This window comes from Cherax quadricarinatus, chromosome 1 (assembly GCF_038502225.1).
Source record: "Cherax quadricarinatus isolate ZL_2023a chromosome 1, ASM3850222v1, whole genome shotgun sequence".
Classification (NCBI taxonomy): domain Eukaryota; kingdom Metazoa; phylum Arthropoda; class Malacostraca; order Decapoda; family Parastacidae; genus Cherax; species Cherax quadricarinatus.
This window is the reverse complement of record NC_091292.1, coordinates 51,981,158-52,007,582: the sequence shown is the minus strand read 5'-3', so window position 1 is coordinate 52,007,582 and position 26,425 is coordinate 51,981,158. Positions and strand designations below refer to the sequence as shown.

The 26,425-nt window shown below is 44.1% G+C and overlaps 2 protein-coding genes across 4 annotated transcripts in view; one reads left to right on the top strand and one right to left on the bottom strand.

Annotated features, from left to right (window-relative positions):
• The window catches only part of LOC128685465 (uncharacterized), a 175,796-nt gene that overhangs the window by 53,154 nt on the left and 96,217 nt on the right, over nt 1–26,425 (top strand). The gene's annotated exons all lie outside the window — the stretch shown is intronic.
• LOC128705118 (uncharacterized) overlaps nt 1–26,425 on the bottom strand; it is a 51,228-nt gene that overhangs the window by 13,710 nt on the left and 11,093 nt on the right. Inside the window, exons 2-3 of one of the 3 annotated variants that reach the window (XR_011391652.1) lie at nt 22,217–22,420; nt 19,411–19,954 (exon numbers count right to left, since the gene is read on the bottom strand). Coding sequence is in view for 1 of the 3 variants with exons in the window: in XM_070082203.1 (XP_069938304.1) it covers nt 22,217–22,411 (195 nt within the window). In the remaining 2 variants the exon portion in view is untranslated. Of the gene's footprint in view, nt 1–19,410; nt 19,955–22,216; nt 22,421–26,425 lie in introns of those variants that run through there. The other 2 variants (XR_011391653.1, XM_070082203.1) reach the window with 2 other exon arrangements.

The window sequence follows — 26,425 nt, the reverse complement described above, 5'->3', positions numbered from 1 at the left end:
GACGAATATTTATAACCGTTCTTGTGTATATATTAACAATTGTAATTATACTTACTATGAATGTAATGATAGGTAATCCTATGATTATTTAATGTATTGTATATTTTTTAAATTATAAAAAAAAAAATGTTTAAGGCTTTATTTTTTGTTATAATGTTATACGTATTGTTGTATGTTTTTATATGATTTTTCATCATGTATGTTTAAAAAAAAAAAAAAAAAAAAAAAAATAATACTTATCAGAAAGGAAAATCGAATGGTTGCTCGAGAAGAGGCGTCAAAATGGGTGCAGGTGATAAGTGTGGTTCCACAAGGATCAGTGTTTGAATTTGAGCATATGTACGACAAAACAGAAGGGATTGATTCAGAGTTATCTTTGTTCACAGATGATGTGAAACAAATGAGAAACAAACTCCCGAGTTCCGTCATAGAAGCTAAAACGTTGTGTAATTTTAAAAATAGGTTAGATAAATACATGAGTATTTATCTAACCTATTTTTAACCTACTTCTAATATCCTTTAACCCCACTCTAGGTTATCTCCTAATCTCGTGTGCGTGTCAATGTATGGTACATTAACAGTTAAGCGTGTTATATAACCATTCACAACTGACTAGCAAGATGTTTTGGTGCATAGATGTAGACTGTAAGCCTGCATGCCTAGTTCCCATAGTTCCCACCAGGGGGCACGTCTCTGGGTGGGTATGCTCAGTTAGTTTAATATGTTTATTATGCACCCCATACCCATCCTGTGGGCGGTAGTCAAAAGATTACAGAGGTACATAATTGGTCCAGGGACTGGACTCCAAAGTTTTGATAGCTGAGCAAGTTACAGAGGTAATGAATTCACAATTTACAAAGGTAATGAACTCACAAATTACAAAGGTAATGAACTCCAGGTAGGTCTAGTCACAATCATGACAAGTTACAAAGGTATTTACAGATTACAGAGGTACGTAATGGGTCCAGGGACTGGGCCCCAAAGTTTGGATGGCTGAACTAGGTACAAGGTAATGAACTCACAAGTTACAAAGGTAATGAATACTGTAAGAATGGTTACTTACGTTTATACATGGCTACAATCATGAACAAATTATAGTGTAATGAGCAATTCACACTTCCACACCCGGTCACAACTGTAATGAGTTGTTATTGGTGCAAATATTGATTGTTGAGTCACACACACACACACACACACACACACACACACACACACACACACACACACACACATACAAATTCACACACACATAAACACACACACACACACACACACACACATACACAAACTCATACACACACACGCACACACACTCATACCGGTGAAGAGCAACCGGTGAAGAGGCGGGGCCAGGAGCTAAGACTCGACCCCTGCAACCACAAATAGGTGAGTACAAATAGGTGAGTACACACACACACCCACTCATACACACACACACACTCATACACATACACACACACACAAACACACACATACACACTCGCAAATACAACAGGCCTAGTGTCTAATCGACATGTGCCTAGGACAAAATGGTAACTAACACGCACACACAAACACACACACAAACACACACACACACACACAAGCACTGGACAAGCACCTAAAGTCAGTTCCTGATCAGCCGGGCTGTGGCTCGTACGTTGGTTTGCGTGCAGCCAGCAGCAACAGCATCAGGCTCTGATCCACCAGGAGGCCTGGTCACAGACCGGGCCGCACGTTGACCCCTGGAACACAGGTAAACACACAGGAGCACACACAACACACACACACACAAACACACACACACACACACACACACACACGCACACACACACACACACATGCACACATGTGGTAATGCTTTATTTACAGCTAGGGCAAAGTTTACATTTCGTTTGGTCTACATCTGGTGGTGGTGATTTAACCTGCCAAAGATACTTGTAACCCAGCCGGAGCCGGGCAGTAGTGACATCCAAGAGTCTGCTTATTTTGTTGGATGCACCATAGACATGTGGCTCCTCCTGCATGATAGAGTGATGATAGATGGACTCACTGGTGTCAATCTCCCTGAGCCTTAAGTCCATAAAATTCAGTTGAAGTTCTTTTCGTATTATTGTTCTCAAACTACTACCTGACAAGCCAAGATTGTAATCTACTCCCTCTTTGAAAGCATACAGCTTAGCCAATTTATCAGTTCTATCATGCATCTGAAGACCAATGTGAGATGGAATCCACAGCATGTGCACTCTGACTCCACTGTCCACAATCCTACCATACCTGTGTCTGGCTTCTGACACAAGCATGCCACAATTTATGCTTAATGAGTTGAGAGCATTTATGGATGACAGAGAATCAGTTACAATTAAACTGTCAATCTTTGATACATAGATGCATTTCAGTGCAAGGAGTATGGCAAACAGTTCTGTCTGAAGGGTAGAGGCCCAATTATTGATGCGTGCTCCAATTTCTTTAAGAGAGCCATCACTCTGTACGACAACAGCAGCACTACCAGCTGCACCAGTGGATTGGTGAACAGAACCATCAGCGTAAATAATTTGCGAGAGTGTGTGCTGTGTGACTAAGTTATCAATACAGCTTAAGGCCTCATGTTTGGCTTCAAGGCGAAGTTTTGGTTGTGATTTAAGAAGTAGTTTGGGGGGAAATGGAGGAATGGTAGTTTGGAATGGGGTAATATTCCATGGAGCGGAGAAGTGCCGCTGTTGCCTTACTTGACATAGATCATGTATCTGATTCATGCGGAGGTCGGTTCCAGTTTTTTCGATCCATCTGGAGGAGTGTTCACCAGTGCTGAGGAAAGTTTGGAGGGCTTCTGTGCAGGGGTTTGAATGAGCTTGCCTGAGCATATTAACCCCAATTAGGATATTTCTTTCAGTAACACGATCTCTGATGCTTGGAATATCAAGTTCTTTTTGCATATTTAAAATTTTGGCAGTACGAGGGCATCCTAAAATGATCCTCATTGCTTCGTTCTGCAGTTTTTCCAGCCCTCCAAGCTTCCAGTCAGACACAAGAGCAAGTAGTGGCGCAGCATAATCAACCAATGATCTAATATAAGCAAGATACATCATTTTCACAATTTTAACATTAGCACCATACCTGGGGTGAAACCCAGCCACAACTCTAAGTGCTCTTAGTCTTTCTTTGTATTGGCGACAAAGTCTTGTTACAACAGGTCCAAGTAGTGGAACCTCAAAGCCTAGATACCTGTATCTGCTTACATATTCTAGAAGAGACCCATCATGCAACTGGATCTGACGAACTGTGCCTCTCTGTCGAGGAGGACGCCTATTGAGTATCTTTGTTTTATCAGTAGAGATTATCAACCCCAGGTCCTGACACGAGGCTAGTACATGATTAAGAATGTTTTGGGTATTGGAGAATCCGGTGGTGTGAATCATTATATCATCAGCAAAACTAATCACATAATGATGGGGCTGACTAGGCATAGCATTAAGTAATGCATTAATTAGAATATTGAACAGTGTGGGACTGAGCACACCTCCCTGTGGTGTTCCTAATTCAAAGTCTTTAGTTACACTTCTATGTCCCTGGAACAACACAGACGATTTTCTGTTTGACAGGTAGCCTTTAATCCAGCGGAGAAGCCATCCTCCAACATCCATTCTGGCAAGTTCACTAATGATTACATGTCGGTTGGCTACATCGAAAGCGGATTTAAGGTCAAGGAAGGTAGTGTATGAGCTGTCAGTGTGCAGAGTGAGAAATGTGGCTATGCAATGATGCACGCTCCTTCCATGCATGAAACCATGTAACCGGGGAGACAAAAATTGTTTGATTCTGTACATGAGACGATTAAGAATCATTCTCTCAAATGTTTTACACAAGCAGCTAGTAAGAGATATTGGGCGAAATGCATTTTGTTGATTGGGCTTAGGAATTGGAATGATGAGGCTGTTGGTCCAAGATTGAGGGAGCTCCCCAGTTACATAGCTCATGTTATATAATTCAAGTAATGGATTACCTGGTACTCGACACAGCAATCTGAGTATGTTGTAAGTAATACCATCCTCACCAGGCGACGTGGAGTTGCCCTTAGTTAGTGCTGCATCAAGTTCATAATTAGTGAAAGGAATGTTGCAATCATCTGCCTTGCTGAGCATAAAGCAAACAAGTCTCTCCCTTGCATCATATTTGTCATTTAATTTTGCCTGTGTGGTACTGGGAAGATTAGCATAGCTAGATGTAGCAGCCCAAGCACTGACTAACTCATTCGCCCTATGTAAGGGATGAGGGTGCGCGATCTGCCCAGTTCTGTTACCCTTAATTCTATTTATGTCCCTCCATGCTCGGCTAAGTGGGGTGTGAGCATTAAGACCGTTGACAAATTTTTCCCAGTCTGTTTGCCGCAGCTCTGTCATACGCTCTCTGGCAGCAGCAAGGGCAGTTTGGAAGAGCCTCAGCATTCCAGGGGTACGATGTTTTCTATAGGCTAGGCCTAGTCTGCGAGCAGTACGTTTCAGTGTACGAAGTTTAGAATCATTGTAATAAGTATGGTTTTTGAAGGAGGTACGATTATTATGGAAGTTTGTTGGGTTTAGAGTACCAAGAGGTTTCAGTGGCGGCTCTAAGTAGTTCTGAATACTGCTCACAAGATCATTGTTAAAGGTCTCTACAGAGGAACACTCATAGGAATTATACCAGTCAGTCACATGTGCAACAAAGTCATCATGCTGATCAGTGGGAACATTAAAACGTTTCCGTTTGAATATCCCACCAGGAAGGATAGTATTACCAATATCTAGTGAGGTTAGCCTAGGGAAATGATCAGACGCTATATCTGTTACAATGGAAGACTCACAGCTGGCAGAAGTAATGTTGAAGCCCAGGCACAGATCAAGGACGCCTCCATAGATATGTGTGGGTTCAAGGTCACCTACAATTTGGACATTATCATGACTGTTTAAGAGTGACAACAGTTGATTGCCATTATGATTACCAAACTGTGAGTTTCCAATGCTTTTGTGTCTCGCATTGTAATCGCCAATAATAAGAGTAGGCTCAGAATAAGCACAAGTTGGGAGCTCCAAGTAATTAAATTTATCAGCAGGAGCATACAAGTTAAATATGTTGAGAGCAGAGTTCCCTATATAAATCCTAACACCGTGATATTGTAGCCCCTCTGTTTTCTTGTGTGCAAGAAGTTGATGGGGAAGCGATTTTTTAATATATAGAACACAAGAGTTAGTAGATTTGAGGTTATATGCAACAAATGATGGTAATTTAGGGGGTTGGGATTTTTCAGGGACTCTGCACTCTTGTAGACACACAACATCAATGGGTTCGGTGGTTACTTTATGATGAAGGTCAGGAAGTCTTTTTCTAAGTGATGCAATATTCCAGCTTAATATAGAAAGTTTATACGAGTTTTGATCCATTATAGTAGTCCTGGGATCATCTTGAGTTTCTCAGCATAATGAAAAAATTGTTCATATAAATAGCAGACCTTATCAATGTCAACAGTGCTACCCTTGTCCATGAGTTTTGTAAGTGCACCTCCAGTTGTAAGGCCTCGTGGGAGTCTTCGTAAACCCAGAGCATGACGCTGTTTATGTGTGAATGTATGATAGGTGACACCACCACTCACATTCCCTCCTCCACTAACATTACACGCAACACTACAACTGTCATCACCAGCGCCACTACCAACATTGTGTTCATTACATTTATCAACAGTATTGTATTCAACATTAATGTCTATGTGGTTAACCTCATCACACTCTGCACCACCACTTATATTACGCTCATCACTATTACTAACATTATAGACACCACCGCTCTCATCACACTCTTCACCACCACTTATATTACGCTCATCACTATTACTAACATTATAGACACCACCGCTCTCATCACACTCTTCACCACCACTTATATTACGCTCATCACTATTACTAACATTATAGACACCATTGCCCTCATCACACTCTTCACCACCACTTCCATTACGGTCATCACTATTACTAACATCATTGACACCATAGCCTTCATTATGATGCTCACTACAGTTATCAACACAAGTATTATATTCGTCATTACTGTAATTAAGAACACCACCACCACCTTGTTCAGCAGCCTTATACTTGCTTTCACAGATTGTGACAATCTTGTTATTGGTACACTCTACACATCTTTCCTTGTGTTGTTCAAGTTGTTGTTTCAGGAGAAATTGTTGTGTTTCCAGTACTTTTATGCGCGACATCAGGTTGTATACCACAGGAGCAAGACTTGGAACATCTGGAGACGTGAAGTCCCGGTCAGCTGAGCTCGTTGGCTGACTGTCAGCTGACTCAGCTAGGCTGGTATTGACAGCCGACGTGATGGGGGTCTGTTGACGTGCTCCCCAGGTGAGGTGCTCAACCCCATTGTCTGAGGGCAGGCATGAGCCAGTATTCAGACTCGAGGTACCTGGTAGTCCTGGGGGGTCATAATGAGGGGTACAGGGTGAAGTGCGGTTGGCTGCGATGCGATCAGCCCTCACACTGCAGTCAGTATGAGCTGCTGTGACTCCTGAGGTCTTACAATTGATACATTGTTTAGCAACAGTCTGTTGCTGTTTGATCATATCATAACACCGTTCAGAAGGATGAGCATTGGCACACACTGCACACCAGTGTGACTTAGATGGGCATTTCCTGGCAATGTGGCCCCAGCGTTGACACTTATAACATCGACGTTGAGGAGGTCTGTACAATGCAATGTAATAGCGTCTGTTGAGGGCTGCGCGGGAGTGAATATAGCGTGGCAGAGTCCCCTGGCCAGTCCACTCAGCTAATATCAGACCGTTGGAAAGTCGACGAGGGCTTGCAACTTGCTCTGACACCAGATATTGAGGATTCAAGTGCTTGTTGACGTTATAGATGACAATAAGCACTTTATGTGCCCTTGGTGGGGCTGCTCGGAGTTTGATGTTGGCATATTCGCGAGTGAGAAGTTTGTCTATAAATGCTGATTCATTAGGCACAAAGACGTAGTTATCCTCATCGTGGACAAACTTGATCGTTTTCTCTAGGTTGTCTGTACTAGCTTCGAAAAACCAGTTACACTTGGTCTCTTGATCAGTGTTGTTAGGGAAATCTAACCTGACAGCTTTGGGAGGGTGTGCGCCCACTGTATTGCTTTCAGCAAGCTTTCTCTGGAAGCCTCGTTCTTTTTTCCGAGCCTGTTTACTAAAATATGTTTCAAATCTGCCTTCACCATCATCTACGTCAACACCATCAGCTATACTCATAGCTGACAGGAGTTTCACACTGGCGATGGGCTAAAGGATACCGGTGAATAGAAGGGACAAGGAAGGGATATTCACCTCGCTAGACACAGGCAATATGGGTGTAGTGGCCTGCGGGTCGCAGTGCGATTTTCAAGGTCATTCACGGGGCCACAGTCGTCTCGAGAGTTACCAATATTGCACTACTCGTTAATTACTCCAAACCCACAGCACTTAACACAGCTAGCACACGTGTCTAGGAATGACAGACAAATTTTCACTGTGGACAAACAAATCAGCACAAACTTAATATGTTTATAGATGAACCTCTGGCTTGTTACAGTTAAAAAGCCGTCTCCAAAGGAGTTACCAGGTACTAGCCTTTCAAAACGGAAAACTAATTCCAGTGTTTCACTAGGTATATCCCCAGTCACAACTCACACACAAGAGTTCTCACAACACCGAAGGTACGGCCGGAACACTGTAGAACGTTCACAAAGGCATTCTGGGATTCAGAACAGATGTAACTGCATGTAACTTGGCCTTCACTGGCTGGCTTGGAGTGCTGTTTATCCTGGATCGGCTAAACTCGCCCTTATCCCATATGTAGATAATGGCGACGAGCTAAGGGATACCGGTGAATAGGAAAGTCGATGAAGGGACATTCACCTCACTAGACACATGCAGTATGGTAGCACAATGTCCTAAGTCAGTGAAATCCACTCGTGCAAATAGTTACAACAAACCTGCAGCACTTAACACTTCTAGCACACGTATGACAGAAGAATGTTCACTCTGTGGTGAATGCACTTAGCACAAACTTACTATGTTTATAGGTGAACCTCTGGCATGTCCCACTTAAAAAGTTAGTACTGCAATGCTCGTTAAATTGTTCTTAACTAAGCCACTACAGGAAACACTGGTACGCCAGCAGCACTGTAGAACGTATACGTAGACATGCTGGGGGTCAGGAGCTGTAACTGCAGGCTGCCTTAGCTTGTCCTGGCTAGCTTGGAGTGCTGCTTTCAAGCTTGCTTGAATGTGCTTGCTAAGCCCTTGTCAACCACTTGGATATTTGATTGTAGCAGGCAGGTAGGCACACAGGAGACATATTCGTAAGATGAATTGAGTGCGGCACAGAGGACTGACATGGGCACTCAAGCATTGATGTGGTCTGGCAAAAACCGCCTCTAGACCATAAGTAAATATAGGTGAATGGCTGAGTTCCAAATCGAGGAAGGAGGGGAGACAGGCGAGGTGGAGTGAAGGAAGGCCTCCTACAGCCACTTCAAATCAACGTTTGTGTTTCACTAGGTATATCACTGGTCACAGTTCACACATAAGAGTTCCAGCAGCAATTCAGCTGTGCTCCAACGATATTTGTTGCATGATGAGTTATCAGTCGGGTGAGATAAGCAGTTCTGATATAGAAGGCCTAGGACCTCACTCAACACACACGTCCTCTCCCCTCAACGAGTTATCCTGAAGTCGTGTCTGCAAGTCCCAGTATCCAGACACAGGTACAAGCAGGATCTAGCTGAAATTTGCCGAATTTCTTCGAGAAATATAAGTAGGGTCTCTGCGACTTCACCCCACAGCGACCCACACAGTTTCAAGTCAAGTGTTCAGCGTCACCTGTAAGGTTCTGCTGTTGTTGTTCAGCTCAGCATGGCTATTTCAGCAAGTCAGAGGTGAGCTTGTGGTGATTTCTGTGCCCACTGTAGTAGAATCTGCACTAACTTCCATGTGTGTATGGGTGAGGAAGGTAGGCACGCTGTCCTGGCTCCACCATACGCCACTTACCCACGCTCGCCCACTGTATGCCACCACAGTACTCTCCACTATGTACTCACTCCCTCTCTGCTGTTTCTCTGAATTCAGTGTGAATTCTTTGCCAGAGCTGTGTATCCGAGTGCCCGAGGTCACTCGAAGCCACGGGTGGCTAACCCTCCAGGGTTAAAAATCCGAACGAAATCTTATCTTATCTTATCTTACCTGTGGACGAAGCCACATGGAGCAAGCCACATGGGGTGTGGACGAAGCCACGTGGGGTGTGGACGAAGTCACATGGGTTACCAAGCGAGTTATCCAAGCCACATGCTGCCTGGCATCACCCCTGATGTCACCTCACGATGTCTGCCTGACGTCACCTCGCGATGTCACCCCATGACATCCCTCACGACTTCACTCCAGGATGTCACCTCGCGACGTCTGCTGACGTCACCTCGCGATGTCACCCCATGACATCACCTCACGACGTCACACCTGACATCACATGATGTCACGTCGAGTGTTCTAGTTTCTTAATGAGCAAATTTTTTCAGTATTGTCAAGAAGTTTGAGAGAAGATATATGTCACTTGTTAATTAATTCCTCACAGTTAATGTTCTCACATGTTCGTGTATGGCTTAGTGTCGATTATTGCACAGAAAAGTGTCATTTTCTCAAGCCATGTTGTACCGCATGTGCAGTAAGTATGTGCAAGTTTTCCATGTGTCCTGTGTGGTCTTGAGCCCAGCTGTGTGTGTGGACCACAGTAAGCTCTGAGCCCAGACCACTGTATAGCACCTCGTGTTACTTGTCACCCTGTGTGACCATTGGCAGTTGACATTAGTCAGTTCCGGCATCAGTTACAAGCGTCTGAGCCCCTTGTACAGAACGCTCTTATTGTTTGCCACTCATAGACGCCCTGCTGAGTTGTACCTGCTACGATTCCCATCAAGACTTTTTCATTCCACCTCCTGACCTTCAGAATGCAGTTATATGTAAAGAACCAGTCTGAGGACGCTTAGACCAACCTCTGCTATAACTCCAACTGTCGAGAGAATGACACTCGTCAAGCCACAGTTAGCCTTGTCGGCAGGTGACTGTCAGCCGTGTCACAGCTTCAGTGAGCTCCTGCACAAAGATGATGTCACTTTGACTGCTAGTCTGCTCACTCCAGTATGGTGTATGCTGTTATGACTCCCAGATGTATCGCCGAGTAGTCTCTGCCACAGCTCACTCCACGCTCACTGGCAGTGACAGCCCCAGCGACAGTACCAGTCGAGAAATGTCCTCCTGAGTCACTTTCCAGAAGAAGTCCTGCCCAGTTGCCGAGTACTGATGATGCTTTACTCAAGGGCACCAGCAGGTTGTGCCCCAGGATGAGTGAACCCTGTAGCAACTACAACGATGACTGCTTCACCATTCCAAAGGAAACTGTACCCTGATTCATCACAGCTCAGCTGCAGCGATGTCTCCTGTGTTGCAGTATCTGTCCAGAGGCAGGCAGGTGTGCAGTGATGCCTTCGAGGATCACTGCCTTGGCCCATGAAGCACACCACCTTTTTTTTCTTCCCTCTCTGTAGGCAGCTTTTTTTTCCATATCCACATGTGTACATATATAAATATATATATATATATATATATATATATATATATATATATATATATATATATATATATATATATATATATATATATATATATAGACACACACACCCAACCATAGAATCCTACAGTGTGCTACCAGGTCTCCCACCCCCACAGGCCCCCCAAACCACAGTGTTGGAAAGGAAACTGAAGGTATGGTACAGAAACGCTGATGGATTAACAAACAAGTGGGAGGAGTGGCACGAAAGAGTCAAAGAGGCATCACCAGACATCATAGCGCTCACAGAAACCAAGCTTACAGGTATGATAACAGATGCCATCTTTCCAATGGGATACCAGATCCTGAGGAAAGACAGAAGGAACAGAGGGGGTGGAGGAGTGGCACTGCTGATCAAACATCGATGGAATTTTGATGAGCTGGAGAGAGGAGACAGCGGAGAAGAAAGTGATTACATAGCGGGAACGCTTCACTCTGGAGGTCCCAAGGTGGTAATTGCAGTGATGTATAACCCACCACAGAACAGCAAGAGGCCTGGGCAAGAGTATGATGAGAGCAATAGAGCGATGGTTGATACACTGGCTGCAGTGGCCAGAAGAGCTCATGCATGCAGGGCAAAGCTCCTGATCATGGGCGACTTTAACCACAAGGAGATCGACTGGGAGAACTTGGGGCCACATGGGGGCCAAGATACATGGAGGGCTAAGATGATGGAGGTGGTACTGGAAAACTTTATGTACCAACACGTAAGGGACACTACAAGAGAGAGAGGAGAGGATGAACCAGCAAGACTGGACTTAGTATTCACCTTGAGTAGTACAGATATTGAGGACATCACATATGAAAGACCCCTTGGGGCCAGTGATCATGTGGTTTTGAGCTTCGAATACACAGTAGAGCTACAAGTGGAGGGGGAAGCAGGAAGGCCAGGACAAATGAAACTAAACTACAGGAAAGGGGACTACACAGTAATGAGGAACTTCCTGAACGAGGTTCAGTGGGACAGAGAACTGGCAGGGAAACCAGATAATGAGATGATGGAATATGTAGCAACAATGTGCAAGGAGGCTGAGGAGAGGTTTGTACCCAAGGGAAACAGGAATAATGAAAAAGCCAGGATGAGCCCATGGTTCACTCAAAGGTGCAAGGAGGCAAAAACCAAGTGTGCTAGGGAATGGAAGAAATATAGAAGGCAAAAGACCCAGGAGAATAAGGAGAGCAGTCGTAGAGCCAGAAACGAATTTGTACAGATAAGAAGGGAGGCCCAACGACAATATGAAAACGACATAGCAGCGAAAGCCTAATCTGACCCGAAGCTGTTATACAGCCACATCAGGAGGAATACAACAGTCAAGGACCAGGTAATCAGGCTAAGGAAGGAAGGAGGAGAGACAACAAGAAATGACCATGAAGTATGTGAGGAACTCAACAAGAGATTCAATGAAGTGTTCACAGAGGATACAGAAGGGGCTCCAGAAAGACGGAGAGGTGGGGCACACCACCAGGTGCTGGACACAGTACACACAACCGAGGAAGAAGTGAAGAGGCTTCTGAGCGAGCTAGATACCTCGAAGGCAATGGGGCCAGATAGCATCTCTCCATGGGTCCTGAGAGAGGGAGCAGAGGCGCTATGTGTACCCCTAACAACAATATTCAATACATCTATCGAAACAGGGAGATTGCCTGAGGCATGGAAGACAGCAAATGTAGTCCCAGTCTTTAAAAAAGGAGACAGACATGAAGCACTAAACTACAGACCAGTGTTACTGACATGTATAGTATGCAAAGTCATGGAGAAGATTGTCAGGAGAAGAGTGGTGGAACACCTATAAAGGAATGATCTCATCAACAGCAGTCAACATGGTTTCAGGGATGGGAAATCCTGTGTCACAAACCTACTGGAGTTCTATGACAAGGTGACAGAAGTAAGACAAGAGAGAGAGGGGTGGGTGGATTGCATTTTCTTTGACTGCAAGAAGGCGTTTGACACAGTACCACACAAGAGATTAGTACAAAAACTGGAGGACCAAGCAGGGATAACAGGGAAGGCACTACAATGGATCAGGGAATACTTGTCAGGAAGACAGCAGCGAGTAATGGTACGTGGCGAGGTGTCAGAGTGGGCACCTGTGACCAGCAGGGTCCCACAGGGGTCAGTCCTAGGACCAGTGCTGTTTCTGGTATTTGTGAACGACATAACGGAAGGAATAAACTCTCCGAGGTGTCCCTGTTTGCAGATGACGTGAAGTTGATGAGAAGAATTCATTCAATCAAAGACCAGGCAGAACTACAAAGGGATCTGGACAAGCTGCAGACCTGGTCCAGCAATTGGCTCCTGGAGTTCAATCCCACCATGTGCAAAATCATGAAAATTGGGGAAAGGCAAAGAAGACCACAGACGGAGTACAGTCTAGGGGGCCAGAGACTACAAACCTCACTCAAAGAAAAAGACCTTGGGGTGAGTATAACACCAGGCACATCTCCTGAAGCGCACATCAACCAAATAACTGCTGCAGCATATGGGCGCCTGGCAAACCTCAGAACAGCATTCCGACATCTTAATAAGGAGTCGTTCAGGACCCTGTACACCGTGTACGTTAGGGTCATACTGGAGTATGCGGCACCAGTTTGGAACCCACACATAGCCAAGCATGTAAAGAAACTAGAGAAAGTGCAAAGTTTGCAACAAGACTAGTTCAAGAGCTAAGAGGTATGTCCTACGAGGAGAGGTTAAGGGAAATTAACCTGACGACACTGGAGGACAGGAGAGATAGGGGGGGACATGATAACGACTTACAAAATACTGAGAGGAATTGACAAGGTGGACAAAGACATGATGTTCCAGAGACTGGGCACAACAACACGGGGACACAGTTGGAAGCTGAAGACACAGATGAATCACAGGGATGTTAGGAAGTATTTCTTCAGCCACAGAGTAGTCAGGAAGTGGAATAGTTTGGGAAGCGATGTAGTGGAGGCAGGATCCATACATAGCTTTAAGCAGAGGTACGATAAAGCTCATGGTTCAGGGAGAGTGACCTACTAGCGGCCAGTGAAGAGGGGGGGCCAGGAGCTTGGACTCGACCCCTGCAATCTCAACTAGGTGAGTACAACTAGCTGAGTACACACACACACACATATACATATATTAGGGAAAAATCAAGGTTCTCCCCAGAGCTGTTTGAATATTTTCTTCTCCTACCACCCCCTATATTTTATATTCTATGTGAACATATGTTAATAAACAGAATACATTTACAGAAAAACACAAACATGAATACAATGGTACAATGTATTAAAGATAATGAATTTCCTCCAGCTCCTCCAAAGCCGGACGCAAACCAAGTATGCAGCAAGCATTTCCCCTTTGGATGGCCATGCTAAGGCGCTGGAACATGAAAGTGGCTGCCCTTGGGTCCCTGGTGGTATCGATGAGTCTGGAACCCAATTCTTTAAGGAAACATGTGGAATTTTTTCCCCATGATCCCAAGGTCTCTGATCCCACTGGGACAAATTGATACTGTTGGCTTATGTCCCTGTACTTGCTGATCTTGTACTCCTCCCTGTGGTCAGCAGCTCCTCCCTGTCACCCCACACTGTGATGGATATAGGTGTCAGCCAGTGTGGACACACAGGTATAGTCCCTTGCTAAGAGCTTGCCATTCTTCCATGGATAGATGGTGATCCTGTTGGGGCGGTTTGCTGGGTTGTGGGTATTGTTGGCTGCTAGTGATCGGGGCTCCCTCTTGGCTGGGCATCCAGCTGTAACAAGGGTTCTCTTGATGATGTCGTTGACCTTATTGTAACTTGCATGCCAGCCCTTGGCTTTGGAACAGTTAAGACCATGTAGACTGTATTGGTCTGCTTGCACTTCGCCGCAAATACACGTTTATTCTGTGTGAACTGGGGCAGCAAGGCGCAGAGCCACTGCAATACAGAGGGTCTTAGGGTCGAGTCGCGTTCCCATTGCCGATATGGGAACTGTTTGGAGGAAGCCCCCAGAGTGAGGTGCACTCACAGCCTGGAGATGGGCAGTCTCCCTATCTGATGTTGCAGCTATGAGCATATTGGCAAGCACCTTTTCAGCGACTGGGTCATCCCAGTTTGATTGCTTGTGAGCCAGTGCTGCACTAGGGTTTGGTGCTGGAGCAGCAAGAGTCTCCTATTCAGTGATGGCACTGGCATAGCTGGGGTCCTGTATTCCTGCTGAGTCACTGAGGTTAGCAGGAAGAATTTGTCTTATCAACTCGTTTGATGCTATGGAAGAGGATAGGAAAGCTGGTAGAGCAATCTGGGAGGATCTGCGTACTCCTAGCCCCCCATGCCTGACCGGAAGTGAGGCTTGCACCCACTGTCCATCTTCAAGGGAAAGATTCAATACACTCTCTAGCATGGTCTTAAGGGGAGAGTCATATTCCTTGAGCTTTGGACTGCTGAAGGCTGGGGAGCATCTCAGAAAGTAGGTAAGTTTTGGGATTCACAGGCACCATGTGAGTAGGTAGAAGGCATCGTGTGTGTCAATGTCTTTCATCCTGCTTTCCATCGTCCGGAGGTCTGAGAACTTTTTTCTAGGATCAGATCGATGGCATTGGACCCAAGAGGAGCACCAAGGAGAGTACAATTGGCTGGATCAATGGCTCGTGCTCCTGGTAAAACGGCGCTAATATTCTGAATCATTTGTCGATTGGTAGAAACTATTTCACATTTGGTGGGGTTTAAAGAAAGGTTCAGGCTTTCTCCCATGTTTTTAATTTTACTGATGTCCTCTAGGAGAGATTCTGTTGTGCCAGCTAGGGTACCGTCGTCCAGGAACCAGATATTGAGCTCACTGGAGAGTGCTTCTGTGACTTCCTTGATGACCAAACAAAATAGAAAGGGGGCGAGAGGGTCTCCCTGTTGCATGCCCTCACATGAGTCAATTTCATGGTTCCCAAACAATAGTTTGGAAGTCACACTATAACACGATTCTATGAAGGGATAAAGGGAAGGGAAGTTTCTATAAACTGCCTGGAGAGCAGCATCCCTTCTGACTGAGTTGAAAGCATTGGCAAAGTCCAATTTGACTAAGGCTTTTTCATTGGACATGTTTTTGATATATACTCGTGCTGCGTGGGCAGCTGCTTCACAGCCCTGTGAAGTTGGTTTCAGCATTGCAGCAGCCTCTTGACTCACCCTTCTTACTGCAGCCTTGGCAATGAGGTGCCAAAGGGTGTTGCCCACTGCAATGGGTCTGATTCTTCCATCCTTTTTCCGGAGGGCACACAATGAGCCACCAAAGAAAAGGGGTCTGATGGTCTCTGTGACACTGCCAGCCAGGCATAGGTTGGAAAATTTGGTGAGTTTAGACAGCAGCTTCTCTGAAACATCACCAAGTGCTGGATTGAGTATTTGTTTTAAGTGATGAGGCCTTAAACCGGTGAAACCTCCTGCTGAGCCCTGTGGAAATGACATAGCAGCTTTATACACATCAGCATCCTGTAAAGTTAGATGTTCTTCGCCTGCTGCAATGTCAGGGAGGTCAATGTTGATACTGGGAGCCCTGGGTGGATGTTTGTCCTTCAGAGCTTGGGCTGTGCTGACGTCCTTGGGAGCGATGGTATCCTCACTGGTTATAAGCCTCAGAGCTCCAATGGTATTACTCTCTTCTACTTTTTTGCTAATTTGGGCTCTGATTTTTGAGGCGTCGGGTGTCCTGTTGTTAGCATTTGCCTGGCGGGTGTTTGTCGCCCTAGGAGGGAGACGGACGAGGTTGTCATCCCTTGGGAATGCATTTATTGTCCTAATAACATGTGTTGCTAGTGACTTATCCCTCCTTGGTGGGACAGCCAAACAGGCATTGCCAAAAAGCAGCAGGTTGTGCCAGGATCTGTTGTTTGAAGGAGCATCATTGTCTGTCTTCAGAAGGTCAGTGAATTTGCTAGCAGCCTGAGGGCGAGCTGCTTTGGGGATGTGTGTCAGAGTCCTGGTGGATGTTAATTTGCAGATTTGAGGTCCTCTGTAGAGGTGAAGTCACTGTAGCTGTCAGCGCTGTTTGCTGGGAGGGGCTGTTGGTTGTTCTCATTTAGAGCTCTCCTGGAGTCTAGACATCCATTGTGTGCACGGATGTTGTCAGTTGAGGGATTGAGTGCACATTCTCTGTAACACACCCGGCAAATGCCTCGTGAACGACGGCTTTGGCTCTGTCGTGAAGATTTCTGTGAGCTCGCGACTACTTGTGATATTGCTAATATCGTGGGGGTGGGAGGGCGCCAGCTGTGGGGTGACGGGTGAAGTACAGCAGGGATGCATGGGGGATGAGGGTGGGGGAGTAGCGAGCGGCAGAACTTGTAATTGGTGGGACACTAAACGGCAGCACCCTTCTTCAGGAAGTCAGTGGGCCTAGGCTGGGATGAGGGGAGGGGATCAGGGATGGGGGGCGGAGGGAGTGGCCCTGTGTGTTCACTCAAGATGCACTAACTTTTGCTAATTGTTATACATTTATTGTTCCATTTAGAGAAAACCCTCGCCATTTGGCACACTAATCACCATGCTCACACTGTTATCCGAGGTGTTCTTCTGTTCACCATCCAATGACTGTATCCTGAGCGGCCACTTCCTCCCCCAATCCCCGACCCCGGCTGGACACAGAGGTAAACAAAACCTCCTCCACACCACCACCACTGCCAGGAACCCCTCACCACCGCTACTCCCCAAATCCCAACATGTACACTGCACTTTCACTGATACAGAAGCAACGGTCTGATGCAGAAGATTGTCACAACTCTGTAATCTCCAGTGGATACTCACGATGATGTCTGCCGAAACTGGCCCATGTAAACCATGCTGGTTCTTGGTTTACACACAGAATGTATGGAGCACCACAAATTGGCTCCCTCTCTCCATGCCGGCAAGCAGAGAGAGGCTGGGTTTTTATTTTTTACAACCAAAAGAACCTTAAAAAACTTACCTATCCTTATTATAACAAGCGCAATTTAATTTAGGTTAATCCATCTAAATACACTTTAGATAAATTTACAATAATTTAATAATAAACAATCACAATGAAATATATTTTTCTCGTTATGTTCAGAATGATTTTCTGCGAAATTATTGCATACACAAATTTTTGCTTGCCTTATTAGGCAAGAAAAGCATTTCGATTTAAGCCAAAATCGCAAGTTTTACCCATTATATTATATTAATGAAATCACGAAGCAAGTAATTTTGAATCATTAACAGAATTGCGGCTGGCCAGTACTCGATCCTGCATTCCCATGCCCAGCCTTGTGAGAAAAGGACAGTATGCATCACTATCCACTGGACCACTGGAAAGAGGGATGCATAATATTCCCGTTCTTACAGAACTGGGCATGGGAACGCAGGATCGAGCCCTGGCCAGCCGCTAGTACTGTGCTCTGTTCCACAAGGCACAGTACTAGCTCCCATCTTGTTCCTCATCCTCATATCCGACATAGACAAGGATGTCAGGCACAGCACCGTGTCTTCCTTTGCAGATGACACCCGAATCTGCATGACAGTGTCTTCCATTGCAGACACTGCAAGGCTCCAGGCGGACATCAACCAAATCTTTCAGTGGGCTGCAGAAAACAATATGAAGTTCAACGATGAGAAATTTCAATTACTCAGATATGGTAAACATGAGGAAATTAAATCTTCTTCAGAGTACAAAACAAATTCTGGTCACAAAATAGAGCGAAACACCAACGTCAAAGACCTGGGAGTGATTATGTCGGAGGATCTCACCTTCAAGGACCATAACATTGTATCAATCGCATCTGCTAGAAAAATGACAGGATGGATAATGAGAACCTTCAAAACTAGGGAGGCCAAGCCCATGATGACACTCTTCAGGTCACTTGTTCTATCTAGGCTGGAATATTGCTGCACTCTAACAGCACCTTTCAAGGCAGGTGAAATTGCCGACCTAGAAAATGTACAGAGAACTTTCACGGCGCGCATAACGGAGATAAAACACCTCAATTACTGGGAGCGCTTGAGGTTTCTAAACCTGTATTCCCTGGAATGCAGGAGGGAGAGATACATGATTATATACACCTGGAAAATCCTAGAGGGACTAGTACCGAACTTGCACACGAAAATCACTCACTACGAAAGCAAAAGACTTGGCAGACGATGCACCATCCCCCCAATGAAAAGCAGGGGTGTCACTAGCACGTTAAGAGACCATACAATAAGTGTCAGGGGCCCGAGACTGTTCAACTGCCTCCCAGCACACATAAGGGGGATTACCAACAGACCCCTGGCAGTCTTCAAGCTGGCACTGGACAAGCACCTAAAGTCAGTTCCTGATCAGCCGGGCTGTGGCTTGTACGTTGGTTTGCGTGCAGCCAGCAGCAACAGCCTGGTTGATCAGGCGCTGATCCACCAGGAGGCCTGGTCACAGACCGGGCCGCGGGGGCGTTGACCCCCGAAACTCTCTCCAGGTAAACTCCAGGTCATGATTTCATTAATATATAGAATTCTTGTGAAGGCTGGTACCCCAAACAGAATAACGTTGAAACTAGTCTCTGAGGCTCCACGATCACGTATGCTCTCATATCAGGGAAAACACACTCAGTGCTGTTGAGCACTTCGTGTTTGAGAATTTGTGGTCTAGTGGATAGAGTGATGCGTATTATGTCCCGTTCTCACAGGGCTGGGCATGGGAATGCAGGATCGAGTCCTGGCCAGCCGCAGTTCTGTTAATGATATATATATATATATATATATATATATATATATATATATATATATATATATATATATATATATATATATATATATATATGTGTGTGTGTGTGTGTGTGTGTGTGTGTGTGTGTGTGTGTCGTGCCGAATAGGTAAAACTTGCGATTTTGGCTTAAATAGCAAAGCCTTTCTTGCCGAATAAGGCATGCGAAAATTTGTTAATGCAATGAGGATAATCCCTAAAGAAAATACAGTTGTTCCCAGGGTTAATGACATTGCTCAAGCACTTAGAGAAAAGGATCCTACCAAGTACACCACTAGCACCAGCAGTTCTAACACTAATGTCCCCACTCTGAAACCACTTGATTCAGACGATTACAAACCAATTATGTCGTTCGCATGTGGTGCTATTAGGGCTACACTTGAAAAAGACAACCAGAAAAAAATATGCCTTCTTTTGGTGCATCGCTTAGTGTCCTTAAAAAGAAAGTTGGAGGAATTAGTCACAGTGCTGTGAGAAACACATTTCGCTGCCTCGTTTCTCAAGCTGATGTCCGAGTATTCGCAATGAGTCGACCTTGATGTTTCAAAGAAAGCAGCTTGGCTATGGGATCTCTCAAGGTAGCGAGACAGAGGTTTGTGTAGACTTCAGAAACCCGTTTCATCTACTGAAAAGAGACGTAACATAATGGCAGTGCATGAACATTTCCCTAGTTTCCTTTTTGTTTCAACAGAATACAGTATGGAATCGATGATCATGTTGGTGGAGCATGAAATCATTCCATTGGAGTGTTTAGCAAGAATATCCTCTCACTCCGTTCCCGCATAGCGGTTAGGGAAATCATTAAGATTGATCAGTGAACGACATATCTGGTTCCTGGACGATGGGATAATGCCAAGTGTAAAGTAGACCTTGCTCAGGTAACGATACTGAAACAGGCCATGAGATTCGTCTTTAATTCATCCCACGATCGATACAGTGAGATCCATGCTACCAGGTGCATCAACAATTACTCTCCAATAAGCAGCACCCTATTTAGATTATTATTATTATTATAATCAAAAAGAAGCGCTAAGCCACAAGGGCTATACAGCACACCCTATTTAGAACACCTCTTGGAATGAAGTCAGTTACGCAATTCTAAAGGAAAACAATGGATGATTTGAGGAGGATGGAACAGCGAATGGGAATTCTAGACGCCCACTGTGCCTTGCACCTCACAAAGTGCTGGAGTCTGACCAGCTTAAAATATTTAGTAAAATGTGTACCCACATATGAGAACCCTTGGTAGGAATGAGTAGAAGTGGCTCGTGATGTTCATCTCCAAAATACCTCCAAGAACATGAATGGAATAAGTTGACTCAAGTTTTTATATTTACATAAATGATTTTTATGGTATTTTCTTTTTTTTTAATTAGTAAGACGAAGTATTGTAGATGAATGGTTCAGAGAACCGACATGTTGATAAATTAGACACATGTGCAACTCTTGGGTATCTTTATTGAGGAAACGTTTCGCCACACAGTGGCTTCATCAGTCCATACAAAGGAGAATCTTGGAGAACAGGAGGAGAATGAGGTAATCAGTCCCTCAACCTTGATTCTCCTTTGTATGGACTGATGAAGCCACTGTGGGGCGAAACGTTTCCTCAATAAAGATACCCAAGAGTTGTACATGTGTCTAATTTATCAACATGTCGGTTCTCTGAACCATTCATCTACAAACCTGTCAGACACTGCAACTTCTTGGGATCTTAATACTTGGGAATTCTTCGCTTGCCTAATTCTTGGGCACGACCTACTTCAACATTGAACAAATGTTACACAACCTATGACTGCTGCACCTCTCCTGCCAACGGTTTATAAGCTCCTTCTCAGCACGTATGCCGTATTCTATTCAAGATTGATGGACTGACCACATCGACTCAAGGTTGAGGGACTGATTACCTCATTCTCCTCCTGTTCTTCAAGATTCTCCTTTGTATGGACTGATGAAGCCACTGTGTGGCGAAACGTTTCCTCAATAAAGATACCCAAGAGTTGCACATGTGTCTAATTTATCAACATGTCGGTTCTCTGAACCATTCATCTACAAACCTGTCAGACACTGCAACTTCTTGGGATCTTAATACTTGGGAATTCTTCGCTTGTCTAATTCTTGGGCACGACCTACTTCAACATTGAACAAATGTTACACGACCTATGACTGCTGCACCTCTCCTGCCAACGGTTTATAAGCTCCTTCTCAGCACGTATGCCGTATTCTATTCAAGATTGATGGACTGACCACATCGACTCAAGGTTGAGGGACTGATTACCTGATTCTCCTCCTGTTCTTCAAGATTCTCCTTTGTATGGACTGATGAAGCCACTGTGTGGCGAAACGTTTCCTCAATAAAGATACCCAAGAGTTGCACATGTGTCTAATTTATCAACATGTCGTTTCTCTGAACCATTCATCTACAAACCTGTCAGACACTGCAACTTCTTGGGATCTTAATACTTGGGAATTCTTCGCTTGCCTAATTCTTGGGCACGACCTACTTCAACATTGAACAAATGTTACACGACCTATGACTGCTGCACCTCTCCTGCCAACGGTTTATAAGCTCCTTCTCAGCACGTATGCCGTATTCTATTCAAGATTGATGGACTGACCACATCGACTCAAGGTTGAGGGACTGATTACCTCATTCTCCTCCTGTTCTTCAAGATTCTCCTTTGTATGGACTGATGAAGCCACTGTGTGGCGAAACGTTTCCTCAATAAAGATACCCAAGAGTTGCGCATGTGTCTAATTTATCAAGACGAAGTATGTTATGGCTAATTTCTTCTTTCTTTAAAGCTTCGAGCTTTGTTGTTGCTTTGACATAGCTTTCATGGATACACTTCAATGATTTACGTCTTATACCATCTATACCAAAACATACCTCTTCTCTCCACTTGTAATCGCAGATGATCATCCACATTGTTTTAATGCAGAAGCTTGAATTCTGGCCCAACCACAAGGGATTCACTGGATTCGCAGAGGCAACAGATATCAGATTGTGAACATTGTACATAATCTCAGCTTGCAGCATTGTGACAATGATGGTGATGATGGTGGTGATGAATGGTTTATCCATTGAGTAAACCTAGGAAGATAAATTAGATATAAGTTCGGTAAATAGAGTGAATTGAGCAAACAAACATTTAATGACATCGGAGATTAATGAATATTTATAAAGACAGTATTATTATTATTATTATTATTATTATTATTATTATTATTATTATTATTATTATTATTATTATTATTATTTGTCTTATGATTTTCACATTCGTCATTAACCAGAAAGCTCGACATATTGACCACTTAGAGAGCTTAATATACACTGGCCAGTTTTCACTAACTGCTGATGTCATTCATCAGCACAAATGTGCTATGAATCGTTAAATAAGAAATAATAACATGACAATGACTGCCCTGCTGTCTACAGGCAAAGAACCAGAAGAATAAAATCTCAAGTGAAAAAAAAAATGTCAGCTTTTCCATGATGACTTTATTATGTAATAAGAGTGCGAGTTGGTAGTCGTATATGTCGTGTCGAATAAGCCAAACCGGCGAGTTAGGTCTAAATTGTAAGTTTTTTTTTTGATGTAGAATACGTACAATGAAAATTTATTATCATAAATCTGCTATAATCAATCTGGCCTGGTTACAGACTGGGCAGCGGGGGCATTGACAACCCAAAATTCTCTCAAAATATATTCCAAGTATATAACAGCAAAATTGTTTGTTGTTGATTTTAAATAATATTAGATGAACTTAACATGACCTATGATATATGTATATAGCAGAATTTAACTTAAAAAAAATCTTACGATAAATTAGGTTTGGTGAAATATCTAATTTAGTATTGGTCACAATATTTTTTTACATCATTCTCAATGAAAAAAGGATATCTAACAATTTTTGGGATAAGTTCTATTTTTAAAGGAGTTCGGATTATTAGATAAGTTCGGTCTATTAGGCATATATAATACATATATATGCTTAATATGCATATATAATATATATATATATATATATATATATATATATATATATATATATATATATATATATATATAAGTAGTGATGAAGGCGGCTCAGTGGACCCTGCGGCAGAGTGGCTCATTCCTGAGCGGCTCATTCCTGAGTGGCTCATCCCGAAAAGGGCTGCGGCTGAGTGGCTTCTTTTCACACCTATATGCTAATGACCTTTTTCACACCTATATGCTAATGACCTTAACCCCACCCATGACCCCACCCACGACCCCCACCCATGCCACCCCCTGCACCCCCACGCCCGCGCCCCCCGCGCCCCCACGACCCCCACCCACGCCCCCCGCGCCCCCACGCCCGCGCCCCCGCGCCCCCTCAACCCCCCCACGCCCCCCCGCGGCCCCCACGTCCGCACCCCCGCACCCCCACGACCTGCCACCCATGCACCCACGACCCCCCCCACCCGCGCCCCCACGACCCCCCCACCCGCCCTCGCCCTCGCACCTGCCCGCGCCCCTCACGCCCACCCGCACCTTCTGCTGCGCCTTCTGCAGCGTCGTCCGGATCGCCCCCAGTCCCCAAATTTTTTTCCGATTTTTTTCGAATTTTTTTTTAATTTCATTTTATTGTGCTCTCCACTTCCTCGAATCAAGTTTTTTGGATTGCCCCTCCCACTTTCACCCCCACCCCAAATTTTTTCGAATTTTTTTTTCTCGATAATACAAAGTCTCCATCTCCTCGGATCAAGTTTTTCTCGATAATACAAGGTCTCCATCTCCTCAGATCAAGTTTTTCTCGATAATACCAAGACTCCATCTCCTTGGATCAAGTTTTCTCGATAATACAAAGACTCCAATTCCTCGGATCAAGTTTTTGGATTCCCCCCTATGGGGTTTCGAAATTCTTATGATCTCCTTGGATCAAGTTTTTTTTTCTCGATAATACCAAGACTCCATCTCCTCGGATCGAGTTTTTGGATTCCCCCTCTGGGTATAAGCATTCAAAATGAACTCCCACTTGCATCCCAATTTTTTTTCTCGATAATACAAAGACTCCAATTCCTTGGATCAAGGTTTTCTCGATAATACAAAGACTCCATCTCCTCGGATCAAGTTTTTCTCGATATCAATAATACAAAGATTTCCCCCACCATCCACTTCTACCCTCTATGTCCAAGTATTTCTCCTCCATCTCCTCGGATCAAGTTTTTTGAATTCCCCCTCTGGGTATAAGCATTCAAAATGAACTCCCACTTGCATCCCCAATTTTTTTTCTCGATAATACAAAGACTCCAATTCCTCGGATCAAATTTTTCTCGAAATCAAAGTCTCCATCTCCATGGATCAAGTTTTTCTCGATAATACAAAGTCTCCAATTCCTCGGATCAATTTTTTCTCGAAATCAAAGACTCCATCTCCTTGGATCAAGTTTTTTTTCTTGATAATACCAAGACTCCATCTCCTCAGATCAAGTTTTTGGATTCCTCCCTCTCAGGGTAAGCATTCAAATGAACTCCTCCTATGGGGCATGGTACTTTCTCTTACTACAGGTCTAAACAAGTGTGACGTCACCTCACCTGTGTTTACTCGGCGGTCAGTGACGTCACGTGATGACCTCACACATACAGGCTGAATCTTGTCGACTTCCCCCTATGTCAGTGACGTCTCGCGATGACCCCACACACACAGGCTGAATCTTGTCGACTTCCCCCTACACATTTTTCACTCTCAACCCAGGATAATCCAAATAATTTCACATTTTTTTCGTTAATACCCACAACAATCCACAATTTCTTTACAAAATACAACACAAGTCTAGACATATTTCTCGTTTTAACTGTTTCATCGGAAAGTCACCACAAGACTTATAACCACTTTTCGATAAATTCACTAGTCACAATTTTACATATTACGAAGTTAATACGCACACTCACCTCACTTTACTTTGAACACCTTCAAAACACTTGCATAAATCATTTGAATACTCACAAAAATACCTTTGAACATTTCCAAACAACACTGAAACACTTCCAAAATATCATTTTGAATACTCCCAAATAAGATTTGACAGCTCTAATTTATCTGCACTTACACATTTCATTAAATTACAACTCATCCCCCCAAACTCCTCCCTCAGTCTCCAGACTTCACAACATTATCACAAAAACTAACTCAAACACTTTACTTTGAACATCACCAAAAAACACCATCAATTACCTTTAAATACTCCAAAAACATCATTAGAACACCCCCAAATCACCTCTGAATACTCCCAGAACACCATCATAAGTACTCTTGCACATCATTCGAACACCTTCAAAAACACCTTTGAATAACCTCAAAACACCATTTGAGTACTCCCAAATACACCACTGTATACTACTAAAACACCACTGAATACACTCAAAACACCACCAAAATCACCATAAACTAAGATCAACACCCACATCCCACAACACCCACAACCCACAACACCCACATCCCACATCACCCACAAGCCACATCACCAACAACCCACAATTTTTTCTCGTTTTAACTAATTTCATCAGAAAGTCACAACAACAACACCCACAACACCCACATCCCACATCACCCACAACCCACATCACCCGCACCACACAACACCCACAACCCACAATTTTTTTTTCTCGTTTTAACTAATTTCATCAGAAAAAGTGTCAACAACCAACTTACAATCACTTTTCAGCACCTCTAGTTCGACAACAACACCCACAAACCCAAAACACCCACATCCCACATCACCCACAACCCACATCGCCCACACCCCATAACACCCACAACCCACAATTTTTTTTTTCTCGTTTTAACTAATTTCATCAGAAAAAGTCACAACAGCCAACTTACAATCACTTTTCAGCATCTCTAGTTCGACAACAACACCCACAATGCACAACACCCACATCCCACAACACCCACATCCCACAACCCACAATTTTTCTTCACGTTTTAACTAATTTCATCAGAAAAAAAGTCACAACAACAACCCACAACTTATAACCACTTTTTCGGTATCTCTAGTTCGACAACAACACCCACAACACCCACATCCCACATCACATACATCCCACAATTTTTTCTCGTTTTAACTAATT